Raw genomic sequence first — 12,060 nt, forward strand, 5'->3', positions numbered from 1 at the left:
GCGTATTTGGGCAGGGTGGTGACGGAGCCAGCACTGGCGGTTAAACTCCTCTCTCAGCCCCTTGCCGCAGCAGCACAGCAGGGCTGCCAGCAGATACTGGTAGCGGATGCTGAACTGAGAGTCCTTGAGGCCGTCCTTCAGCAGCCTGCAAGGCAGAGGGAACGGGGGTAAGGACCTTGCGGGGTCACAGGGTGTAGGGGGAACAAGGTCAGACCCGGCACCAACTCACTGGAAAACTCCCCCCCAAACATGGTAGGGATGTACTCCATGTGCATGCGTATGCAGCTCACACGAAATGCCCGTCTTTGCCAATGTCCCCACTGTACCCACTCGCTAACTACAGCTCAGAGTCCCTCTGCATCTCATTCACCTCCATATTTCGGCTGCGCGTGGGTGGAGAAAGGGATGTGGCTGATCCCTACTGTGTCACAGGGGATGACCTAAGACCCTGAGAAAAATGGCAGTCCAGGGCCAGCTGGTGACACAGAGGTTAAGGAGGCTGGATCACACATGGCCAAAGGGCTGGTTCTAGTCCCAGACCCAGTAGCTTGAAAAACATCTGGGTACGTGTGTGTCCAAAATCCTGAGAAGAGAATGGAGGAGAAGGGCTTGAGGTGTAGCTGTTCCCCCTGGGGGGTGATTTCTCCATTTCTCTCTCTCTCTCTCAACCACTGCCTTACTCTCTCCCCCTCTCCAGCGAGCACACATACGCTATAGCAAAATCACAAAGACAAAAATGATACTAGTCCAAGGTCACGTGCTAAGTCAGCCACAGACAGGAACCTAGACAAGCAGCTCCTCGCTCTGAAGGGCACGTCCCACCCCCACCTTCACGAGCACGGTCTTACCAGAAGAAGTAGTGAGTCACTCTCAAGTCAGAGACCGCTCGCTTCAGGAGGAAGCGCACCAGGGGGCTGTCCAGGTAGCACTCGTACTTCAGCGCCTGTTCAGGAGAAAGGGACGTGAGGTTTTAAGAACTGCTGTAATCAACACCTACTACCATCCCACTGGGGGCGCTGGGGTCCAAGGAGCAGGACGCAGATTGACTTGGGGCCTTAGGTCTATCAGACCTGGAGGGCAATCCAGGCTACCCACCTGCACCAGCTGTGGCAAGTAGTCGAGCAGCTCGGCATCTGAGAGCGAGCCGATCGCCTGGACAGCCATCCGCCGCACCTCCTGGTCAGGGAAGCTGCAAAGAGAGCCCAGGATCCTGACAACCCGGCGCAGCCTCCGGGCTCAGGTTTGCACCAAGCACCCTCACGCCTGGGCTTCAGAGGCATGGCTGGAGAAAAGACAAGGTCCCCAAGAAGCTGCCACAGCCGCTAGAAGAATCGGTACCTTCTCTGGACACAGTAGCCCTAGGGAGTGGCCCTCCCCCATGTCAGAGTGGACCTGGGGCCATGGAGAAACAGGAGGGTGGCCACTCTCATGCCTTGGATGCCTTAAAGAAAGTAGGACAGGGACCAGCAGATGGCGTAATGGTTACATCACTGGATTCCCATGTAATCGACCATGGTTCAAGTCTTGGACCCTGTGAATAAACTCAGGCCGAGCATGTGTGCATGCATGCCCAGGACCCTGAGAGGAGAAGGGACTGCAGCATGGTCATCCCCCCAGGAGTGATTTGTCACTTTCTGTCTCTGGCAAGCACACACACACATTCTCTCTCTCTTAAAAAAAAAAAAAAAAAAAAAAAAAACTAGGACAAAGTCTTCAGTCCATCTCCCGCAGATCTCTCCACTGTGCCAGGAATCCCCATCATCAAAGAGCCCTTGAGCAGGTCAAAGTATTATTGGGGGGGTCTTCAAAAATGTTGTAGAAAATGTATGTTATGGAAAAACTACACATGGATTTCAAAATTCTTTTGCACCAAAATAAACTTGTACTTTAATTCCATTTACTATAAATTTTTTCAAAGTCCTCATGTGTTTTGACCTATTTAAAAAAAAAAAAACTAAGACTTCTGGTTTACTCATACTTGATGTCTTCGTGAAGTACAGTGTGGTTTTTCACGCACACATGCAGTGTGTATGTACTAATCACACTGAGGATATATACCTATGCATCTTCAACTCTGAACATAACTTTATGTTGTACACATTTGATAATAGTTCTGTAGATTTTTTTTTTTTTAAAGTACTCAGGGAGCAGCAGATGGCATAATGGTTTTTTTTGCTGGGCTCCCACATAGCTGACAGTGGTTCAAGTCCCGGACCTGGCAGTTTGAAACTCACACTGGACACATATGAGTGCATGTCCAAGATCCTGAGAGAAGAATGAAGGAGAATGGGTTGCAGTGTGGCCATCCCTGGAGGGGTGATTTCTCACTTTCTATCTCTCTGCCTCTTGTGAGCACATGTGCCCTATAGCAAAAATTTCTCTTAAAAAAAAAAAAAAGAAAGAAAGGAAGAAAGAAAAGAAAAACTGTACTGAATTGTCCATTGCATTTTGTCATGATACATCCTCTAATGCAGAGCTTGCCAGGAAATAACAGAGGCACAGCATTTTATATAGGCCAACATACGTTGGCAGAATTAGTGCTGCAGAGATTAGCCAAACCATTGCCTTGGAAAGTCCTAAACGTGGGCCAGATGGGTAGGGACAGTTTGATTACCAAGAGTGGCAAGAATGAGGTCAGGGATCCTGGGTACGATCTTGGAAAGGCAGCCCAGGGGTCTCAGACTGGGAGACTGTGTCCCCAAAGAAACTTCCAGGGGAAAGAGGGGAGAGAGATTGTTAATAGAACTAAGTGGGGACCAGCAGATGGTGTAATGGTTATGTTACTGGACTCCCATGTAGCTGACCATGGTTCGAGTCCAGGACCCGGTGACTTAAAACACACGCTGGGCACATGTGCATGCATGTCCAAAACCCCGAGAGGAGAATGGAGAAGAAGGGATTGTGGCATGGCCATCCCACATGGGGGGGGTGATTTCTTGCTTTCTGTCTCTATGTCTCTTCAATGAGTGAATGCACCCTATAGCTCTCTAAAAAAAATCTCTTAAAAAATAAAAGAACTAAATGATAGGGTGTGGGTTACCCAGGTGTATGCATTTGTTAAAATTCAGCCAACAGGGAGGCCCGCTGATGGTGTGGTGGTTGGGGGTGCTGGACTCCCACATGGCTAACCACGGTTCGGGTCCCAGACCTGGTGGTTTGCTTTCTCACCCCCCTAGTCCCTCTCTGGTCAAATTGAAATAAATAAATGAATAAATAAAGTTCAATAAAATAATTCTTTGGAAAAAAAAAATTCAGCCAACTGGAGCCAGCTGGTGGAACAGTGGTAACATGAATGGACCACATGAGAAAGGTTCTGGGTTTGTGTCCTGGGACTACCCTGAGCGTGCCAGGCACATGCACACCCAGGATCCAGGATCTAGGCCGGCGGAGACTGGAGGCAGATCACAGCAGGAGGACACTGACAGGAATACCTCTCTCTCTTGCTCACGGAAGAAATAAATAAATAAACTAGAAGTAAAGAAAAGAAACCACTAATACAGAAACCTGAGCATCTAATAAAAACAAAAAGCCTCAGCCAATTTACAGGCAAAATCTGGGCATTTGTTTATATGTAAATTTTGCTTCAATTTATTAAAAAAAAAAAAAGAACGTATATTGAGCTCTAACTAATGATCCACATGCTCAAGCACTAATAGATCTCAAAAAGTTCAGCAAAAAATGGAGTTAAAGCCCAAGTTTATTTTGGTGCCAAAGAAAAGTTGAAGTCCCTAGTTTTTTCATAATAGATATTTTCATGACCTTTTTGAAGATCCCGCGCATTTAGAAGTTTAATGATGTCTGCAATTTACTTTAAAGTGTATGCAAAATAAAATAAAGGACATACGTGTGATAAAGCAAACAGAGCACATGCTAATGGCAGACTCTTGTGCTGGGCATGTGGGTGTTCACTCTCCAGTTTCCAATTTCATCGTAGGTTTGGAAAATGTTCATAATGTAACACTGGGGCCGGGGGTGGGGAGGGCAGGGAAGGAGCCCAAGTCGAAGCGAAAAGGAGAAATGGAAAAGTCCTGTTGGTGCCCACTTCACGGTTTTCCCCAGGGCTGGCTCGGCTCAGTGGTCAGGAAAGGGGGTGCTACAACTCACGTGGCATGCAGGAGTCCCAGGGCATCCTGGTGGTTCATTGGGGTCCACTGCTTCAGGAGAGCATAGATGTCGGGCAGGCACGCCCACTCCCAGCTGGGGCTGCTGGCAAGCACCAGGGGGAGCGAGCTCACCTCCGAGTGGCAGTAATACCGCTTCTCCCACAGGCGCTTCTTGTCAGCATCAGTGAGCCTGGGGAGGACAGGGGTGGGGTGGGGAAGACGGGGTGGGAGAGGGGCAGTGAGAGAGGGCAGTCAGCCAGAGTGGAGCCTTTAGTGCCAGGGAATGAACGCCCCAGGCTGCAAGTCAGCAGGTTCCAAACTTTGCAGTGTTACAACACCCCCACCCCCCAGCAGCACGGTGAGTTCCCCATGCCAGGTCAGAACATCCGGGAAGCCAGGCGTGGGTAGTTTTAAAAGATCACCAGGTGATTCCAATGTGAAGTCTCAGCCTGGGGTCAAATTGATGGCCAAGGGTCTATCTGCTACCCTTCCTGAGGATGCCCCCAGGGCACCACTCCCAGGGAGGACCACCAGAGGGCAGTGGTCCCACATGTTGGGGTCTGCGCAGCTGGGAGGCCGGGGACGCACAGCTCCTGGGGCCAGCTGTGGGTCTCACCGGACCTGCAGCTAATTGGGCCTTGTCTGAGATCAGGTGTCTGATAGAAGGACGTGAGGGGCTAGTGAAGAGACAGCACAGGGCTGTGCAGGAGCCCAGTCCCACCAGCTCCTCTGGCTCTTCGCTATCACCCCTATCACCCCTCCTCCTCCAATCCTGGTGAAGGCTGCAGCCCCGCCCTTGAGAGGTGCCAACTTGCCTTTACACCTGATCCTTTTGGAAGGTGATAGAATCAGAAAAATGCAAAGGCTGTTGGCACGGAAGTGGGAGGATGTAGGGCAGAGAGGTGAGGACAGCCACGGGCTGTGCAGGAGGGTGGGAAGTTGCTGACGACAGTAAGAGACAACTCTCTGTTCTGGGACCAGGCCCCCAGCATGGGCATGGGCACCACGGATCTAATTCTGACTCTGACCTGTACACTCTTCCTAGTGTCAGTTCACAAAGGAAGGCCTGGGGACTGCCACAGCTTCCTGCCTAGGTGGCCAAGCCTGCCTCGTCACACCTCTGCTCCAGAAGCAGGAAGCCAGGAATCCACCACTAGGGGTGGACTTAGTGGGGCCTTCCTGGGCCTCACCAATACAGGGACTCCTTCTGCATGATGTCCTTAAGCTTGCGCTGGTCTTCCTCCCGGAGGCTGCCGAAGTCATAGCGGGGGCTGAAGGTGTCTCCAGGGGGGCTGGTGAACTTGATGTCAAAGGCCGAGGTGGGGAAGTCAATCTGGAGGATGGGATCAGAGAAGCAGGGAGGGAGGATGGGCTGTCAGTGGGGGCAGCCACCCACAGGGGGCCCGGCTTCCCTCCCACCCTGAGGTCATGCCACTCTCCTTCTCCCTCAGGTGCCCCATTACACTTGCTGGTCTCCAAAGTTCCTTCCAGCAATAACATGGAGCAGAAAAGGGAAAAAAAAGAGATGGAAGCAGAGAGGAAGAAATGGGGAGGGGAGAAAGAGGCCGGGCTAAGAGTCACCATGGAGAGGGGACACGCCTCAACCCAGAACTCTGAACAGTGTTACCAGGTGGAGTCCCTGTTGCCACAGGCAGAGGCTGGGACCCCTCAAGGTGGTCCCGGAGCACTGCGGGCTGGTGAGACTGTCTGCTGGGGAGGGTCCTGGCGACTCTAGGGCCCGTGGCATGGGGTCCCCTTGCTCTGTTGCTCTGTGCCCCCCCCCCAGGTTCCATCCTCCCAAATGGATGGCAGAGCAGAGCAGACCAGCTTTCTGAAGGAGATCTACCTTCCTTGAGTTAACAACTATTTACTGAACCACAATACATGGGGCCCTCAAAAAGTCTGTGGAAAATGGAATCGAAGCATGAGTTTATTTTGATGCCAAAACCATTCAAATCCATGTATATATATATATTTTTTTTTCACTGCACATGCTTTCCATGAATTTGCTGAAGACCCTTGTATAAGCAGGGCAGTGCTCCGGGCCCTGGGCATAGAGTGGGGAAGGAAAAGGAAACCCTGTCTCAGAGGTGCTTTCAGTCTGTTATTCTGTCTCATTGTGTATCAACTTTGGTGTTCCACATTCCACAGGAGAGCAGCTCAAGGCCATGAGGAGGCGGAGCCGGGACCCCAGCATTAAACCTTGGAGGACCTACCAGCTCCTCCTCTTCCCAGGGAATGAATACACCTTGTGAATGCCCTGATGGATTCGCTGGGGGGACAACTAGATCAAGAGGGGACACCTGGATTTGATAGGACTTCGAGGTTTGAAGCTCAACACATCAAAGTCCAAGAAGCTAAGCCAGGAAGGTCTAGACCCTACCTTCAGGCTCCCTGAAATCAAAGCTCGCCTCCAAGAGGGGGAGAAAGTCCATGAAGCTACCTGCCCCATCTTCACCCCACTGCTTAGTCCCCACATTATTTTGTGCCCAAAGTCCCAGCATCTTCTAGTGTCTGGGCCCAGATCTCAAGAGCAAAAACGGCGCTGACTCTGGGCGTGCAGGTAGGAGGAAGGGGCTGAGGTCTCACCTGCAGGATGACACTGTCCGGCTGGTGGAAATTAGGTGCACTCCAGCGGGCGCTGGGGTTTTCCTGTGTTGCTGGCCACAAGCCCAGAAGCTTCCGGCCACAGGTCAGAACTCTAAAGAGGAAGGAGGGAGAATAGGCCAACAAACCCACTGGCTAAATGGATGGTCTTCCTCCTACCTTTCTGTTCGAAGCCCACTTCACCCCCCTCTCATATTCCCCAAAGACCATGGCCTGTTCCTAGAAGAGCTCACCCTTCCGAGGCCTTTCTGAGCCAACCACACCCAGGCCTGGATGACCTGGTGGCTGGGTTGCCTTCAGGAGGTAGAGAGGCTGCACTGGGTGACCTCTGCAGTCCCTCCACGACAAGGACTTTGTTATCCGAGCTGACATGTTATCCGAGCATTGCTTTGCCATGCCCTTCCCCCCAGCAGTTCTGGGCCTGTCCTGTCAGGGACTCTTGGTTACACCAACAGCCCTGCTCCCTGGTTCTGAGCTTTGGACCCCCTCTACCAGGGCTGGGACCCTCTGGATCTTACTGATGAGTCCCACATGGCCAGCCCTCCCAAGGGGCACTGCTGGTGCAGCAGTCAGGCCCCTGCTCCCCTCCCAAGACCAAGAAGCTGCAGCCCTGGGCCCACGTACTGCCTGAAGTTGAAGAGTGGGGTGGTGACCCAGCCCAGGGCTTCCGGCACCCTTCGCTGCTTGTTGGCTTCCGAGGAGCTGCCAGGTGGGGGGATGGGCAGGGCATAGAGGGTGGCACACAGAAGGGTCTCCCGAGGCAGCCGGTCCACCTGCACCGGGAAGCAGATCCTAGGGAGGGCAGGAAGACAGATCAGAAGGGACGCCCCTCGGGCCTCAAGGGACAGGTGGCTGAGAGCTGGGCCTCCTTCTCAGGGAGTCCGACATGCTCCCTGGGGTAGCCTTTCTGCAGAACCAGATGAGGCCAAACCTCTGCCGGGTCTCCCAGAGCACAGCAGGGTGTCCTGGAAGCCCCTGCTGTGGTGCCTGGACAGAACTCACTCAGCCAGCGCCATCTCAGAGTGCAGGTGACAATGAGTCCCACACCCTGAGGGACTCGTTGCTCCTTTCCTCCTTCTAGGGGTTCTGTGGAGGGTCACCAAAACTGCTCCTAGTGTCCTTGTCCCATCTGATGGAACATCCCTCCCCCGTGGCCCACACTGGGAGCAGCAGGAAGCACCGCGATGCCATCTCTGCCCTCAGTTTACCCTCCTGCAGCTCTCCCACCTGTCCCCTCCCAGCCCTCCCCTCCAGCCCAGGACACAGGATGACTTGTTCTCACACCCAAAGCCAAAAGGATAACGAGAAGGGGCTTTGCGGAGCCCTTGAGCAGTGGGAAAGCTGACTGGCCCGCCAACAGAACTGAGACAGAAGCCCACCACTGCCCACGCCCAGATGTGCGCAAGGTCAGATGGTCCCTGGCTCCCTAGGGAATCACCCAGCCACTCCTTCCAAGTTCAGGATAAGGAACTGGGTGGGGTGAGCTGTGAGAGCAGGGGAACTATGGAAAGAGAGGGAGGACCCACATTACCTTTCTGGGAAGCTGTCCCTGGGCCAAAGTCCACACTGTCACACCCTTCTGCCCAGCCCAGGGCCCAACAGCTTGTACAGCAGAGGGCACGGAGGCAGGGCGGCCACCCCCAAGGTTGGCAGTTTCATGATAAGCTGCCCCTCGCTCCTCCAGGGAGGCACTCCCTCCTGCTGCCCAGAGGCCAGAGACTGGCAGAGCCTGTCCCAGCTGCCTCTACCCTGAGGGTGGGGGGCAGCTATAATTAGGGCCCCTCCAGGAGCCAGCAGACATGCCAGCCCGGGGCTTGGCTGGAGGTGGCGAGCAGGGCTGCTGGGCCTATTTTGAGAGCGAGCTGATCCCTGTGCTGCTGCAAGGAAAGTCAGCTGACCCCACGCAAAGGGAGGGGAGCTGGTCCTGAGCCCTTTATTTTCACCCAAGAAGGAGGCGTCTAGTTTTAAGGAAAAGGGAAATGAGGAGACTTTCTAACTGAAACCATAGTCTTCACTGGTCACTCAGGACAGTCACCATGTTGGCTGTGGCCCTCAACCTCCTCCCTCTCCTTCCTGCAACCTATTCCTCAGCATCACATCACAGAACTTCCTCCTCCAGGAAGGACTCCTGGAATGTGCTGGGTTCCAGTTCTGAGTTCAACACTCACAAGCTTGGGTATCTTGACTCACTTTTGTGTGCTTCATTTTCCTCATCAGAGAAAGGGGGAGACAGCTTCACGCGTGTGTGTGTCCTCTTTGCTGCAGTGAAACTAAGCTACACAGAGATGCTGCATGCACAAACATCCCACGTACTAGCCCCTTTGCAGTCACTTGGGACAGAGAAACCAGAGCTGAGAGCGGGTTCCCTAGCTAAGATTAAAAAAGAAAGTATTTCTCGTGTACTAGGCACTATGCCAAGTACTTCACTTACAGTGTCTTAACTGTTTCAGACCATCCTGATGGGAGGCCTATTCTCATCTCTCCAGCCTGGATGACCTGCTGCAGGAGATTAGCCCACAGCCTGTGTGCCAAACCCCACACCCAATGCCTTGGTCTTGACCGTGACAGGCCGACAGGTCTCACGTGGGCATCTGGATGGGCAGAGCTGAGATGATGTTCTTGCAGGGCTCCAAGCAGGGGACCAGGCCACTGAGGTTCAAAGGAGAGGTCTCGGATGGGAAATGGAGGAGACTCATTAGGCAGGCTGGGCTGCTTCTATATCTCTGACACCGTGTGGCAAAAAGATCAGAGACTGATTTTGTGTGTCCTACCAGGCCAGAACACTACATAGCACCCCTTCACTTGACATTAGCAGTAACAAGGCCAGACGATCCCAAAGGGCTGGTGAAACCCAGGGTCCTTAAACACAACTCTCCTCTGCCTCCAAGGAGTTTCACTGCTTTGGCAGCTGTTTGCTTTAGGGCCTTTATGGCTGCCTGGATTGTTCTCAGAATTACCTCAGCGTGAAAGACAGGACAAGAATGACCCACTTGCCCAAGCATTTCTGAAGACTCTTCATCTACCTATGTGGAGCTCCTCGGCCTCCCCGGGCAGGTCCCAGGGACCTTCCCTAGTCCCTCTGGCCTGCTATCCAAGTACTCAAGTTGTAGTGCCGCTTTGCAAATGAGACTCAGCTATAGCTGGTCTGGGGAAGTGAAGCTGGTGGCAGCAGACAAGGGGTTTTCTGGCTGTTTGGAGGGAGGTCAGTGTGCAACACAGACAAGGCTCCGGACGGCTGAGCACCTGCAGTGTGGCCACCTGAGGCCCCTCCCCTCCACTGCCTTTCTGCTCTGCTTGGCCTACGCCCACCTTCCTGGCACTAAGGGACTGTTGAGAAATGGTGATTAATACCGTCTCGTGCTTGTGGTTTTTTTCTGTATATTTATGACCTACCTTTCCTATTTCAGTGCCCCAACTGCCTCTGAGTTAAACAAACGTCCCCATTTCTCACTTTGATTAACTGAGGCACAGAGAGTCTAGAGAGAATGTAGGATGGGAGGCAGAACTAGAGACCTCCCTTTTAGAGCTCCACGCCCATTGCTCCTTCCTCTAGACAACACTCACTTCTCTGTCTGTAAGGGAGAAAGCACCCTCTCCTCTTCTAGCCTATAGAGACCATGGGAAGCGGGGAAAAGATGAGAATTCCTTGGACCAGTTAGCTATTATGGGAGACAAGATCGAAACGATGAAGTATTCATATTAACAACTCACATTGACATAGGCTTACAAAGAAGTCTTTTCACTGGATCCACTTAACAACTTGAGAGAAATTACACTTGTCCCCATTTAAGAGTCAGGGGATGGAGATGCAAGGTTGGAGGACTTTTCTGCCTAAGGTTCCAGGGCCTGGTTCAACGGAGGCTTGCACCCCTAGTCCCAACAGGGTTATCTGGCTCCAGGGCAGCCCCAGGGCAAGCAGGTCTGCAAGGGGCAGGGCTTACTGCTGGTCCCAGACGATGAGGTGGAAGAGGAACTTGGAGAAGTGAGCTCTGCGGGTCTGCAGGGGGCTGCACAGCTCCTTGCCACCGTGGCTGAGGGAGCAGGAGAGGTAGAAATCTTCATAGCTACAAGAGAAAGGGGTCGCTCAGGACACGGACCGCAGTGACCACAGTCGGCCCACCCTGCGCCCTCCTAAGGCCAAACTCCACTTCCCTGGTCCAACTCCTCTCAGTGTCCGGGCACTATAAACGGGTCAGCGGACAGGCCAGCCAAGGCGGATTTGAGGGAGTGTGCTCAGGGAGGGCTGCTCGGGCTGGACCCCTCAGCCCAGTGTCAAGCCCCATGCTGAGCCCTGTGGTCTCTTCTCTTTTTACGGGAACTGGCCATTCAGCTTCCTCGTAGCCAGCTCCAGCCCACTGGGTGTGCGCGTGTATGTGTGTGTGCAAGTGTGCACATGCGCACTGATGCAAGCAAGGAGGGAGGGGGAGGAACAGGACATATGCTGACGTGAATGCCAACACACGGGGGTCCCTGTGGCTCATGACAGGTGCCTGACAGAAGAGGTCAGAGAAGGCCCCGGGTTCCCAGGCTGCCTCCTTTGTTCTCTGTCAATCGCCCAGAGGAATACATTAAGTGAGGGACAAAAAAAGAAGGGGAAGGGAGGGGAGATGAGGGGCTGAAGGGAGGGGAGATGGGGGGCTGCCTGTGGGGGTGGGGTGGGGGGTGGCCTAGTAACTATTCCTCCAGGCCAGGGATGCTGGGACACAGCAGAGGAGTTGAGGATTACCACAGGAACGTCCTCCCACCCACCCCTGCAGGCCTAGGGAACCCCAGACAAAGGGTCACCCCCACCTCCCGGTTTGCCATTGTGTGTCTGCAGGGAGTGCAGTCATTGGCCGTGGGGCATGCACTCTATCTGGGAAGGGCCATCTGTCACCATGTCTCCCTCAGCTGGCCTTGTATCTGGAGGGGGCAGGGATGCTGCAGCAGCCAGCACTCAGGGGCCGGTGGGATCTTCTGCGTCTCCTAGGGGACCTTCTCTCTCCTCCTCTGGGATGGTACAGCCCAGGGGTCCCCCAAGGTACCTGGCTCACCCCCTGCCCCACAACGCCACACGTCCTGAGACAGGATCGTGGGATGGCGTGCTGCGGGGAGAAACCACTCAGAAGTCCAGCTCGCTCACTCCCTAGAGGCGGCTCAGCTTCTTACCTGGTGGCCCAGATGATCGGAATGCGGTGGGTGGCGTAGATGGTGAAGGCCAGGGCCCCGGGGAAGTGGCAAGCCTCCTGGACCTGATCATGCTTGCGGCTCCCCGGCACGGCTGTCTGGAAGTCCGCGTTGAACGTATTGCAGTACAACTCCACCAGGTCCAAGATGGCCGCCGTCAGGGCTTCCACCACCTTCTCTGTGC

At 53.8% G+C, this 12,060-nt stretch overlaps 1 protein-coding gene across 1 annotated transcript in view; it reads right to left on the minus strand.

The window, feature by feature from the left end:
- The window catches only part of PIK3C2B (phosphatidylinositol-4-phosphate 3-kinase catalytic subunit type 2 beta), a 106,040-nt gene that overhangs the window by 24,273 nt on the left and 69,707 nt on the right, over positions 1-12,060 (minus strand). Inside the window, exons 15-21 of the mRNA XM_027776046.1 lie at positions 7,335-7,502; positions 6,693-6,804; positions 5,294-5,436; positions 4,105-4,293; positions 1,096-1,189; positions 849-943; positions 41-145 (exon numbers count right to left, since the gene is read on the minus strand). Coding sequence (XP_027631847.1) covers positions 41-145; positions 849-943; positions 1,096-1,189; positions 4,105-4,293; positions 5,294-5,436; positions 6,693-6,804; positions 7,335-7,502 — 906 coding nt within the window. The remainder of the gene's footprint in view (positions 1-40; positions 146-848; positions 944-1,095; positions 1,190-4,104; positions 4,294-5,293; positions 5,437-6,692; positions 6,805-7,334; positions 7,503-12,060) is intronic.

The sequence above is a fragment of the Tupaia chinensis genome, unplaced genomic scaffold, assembly GCF_000334495.1.
Source record: "Tupaia chinensis unplaced genomic scaffold, TupChi_1.0 Scaffold000627_1, whole genome shotgun sequence".
In the NCBI taxonomy this organism is placed as follows: Eukaryota; Metazoa; Chordata; class Mammalia; order Scandentia; family Tupaiidae; genus Tupaia; species Tupaia belangeri.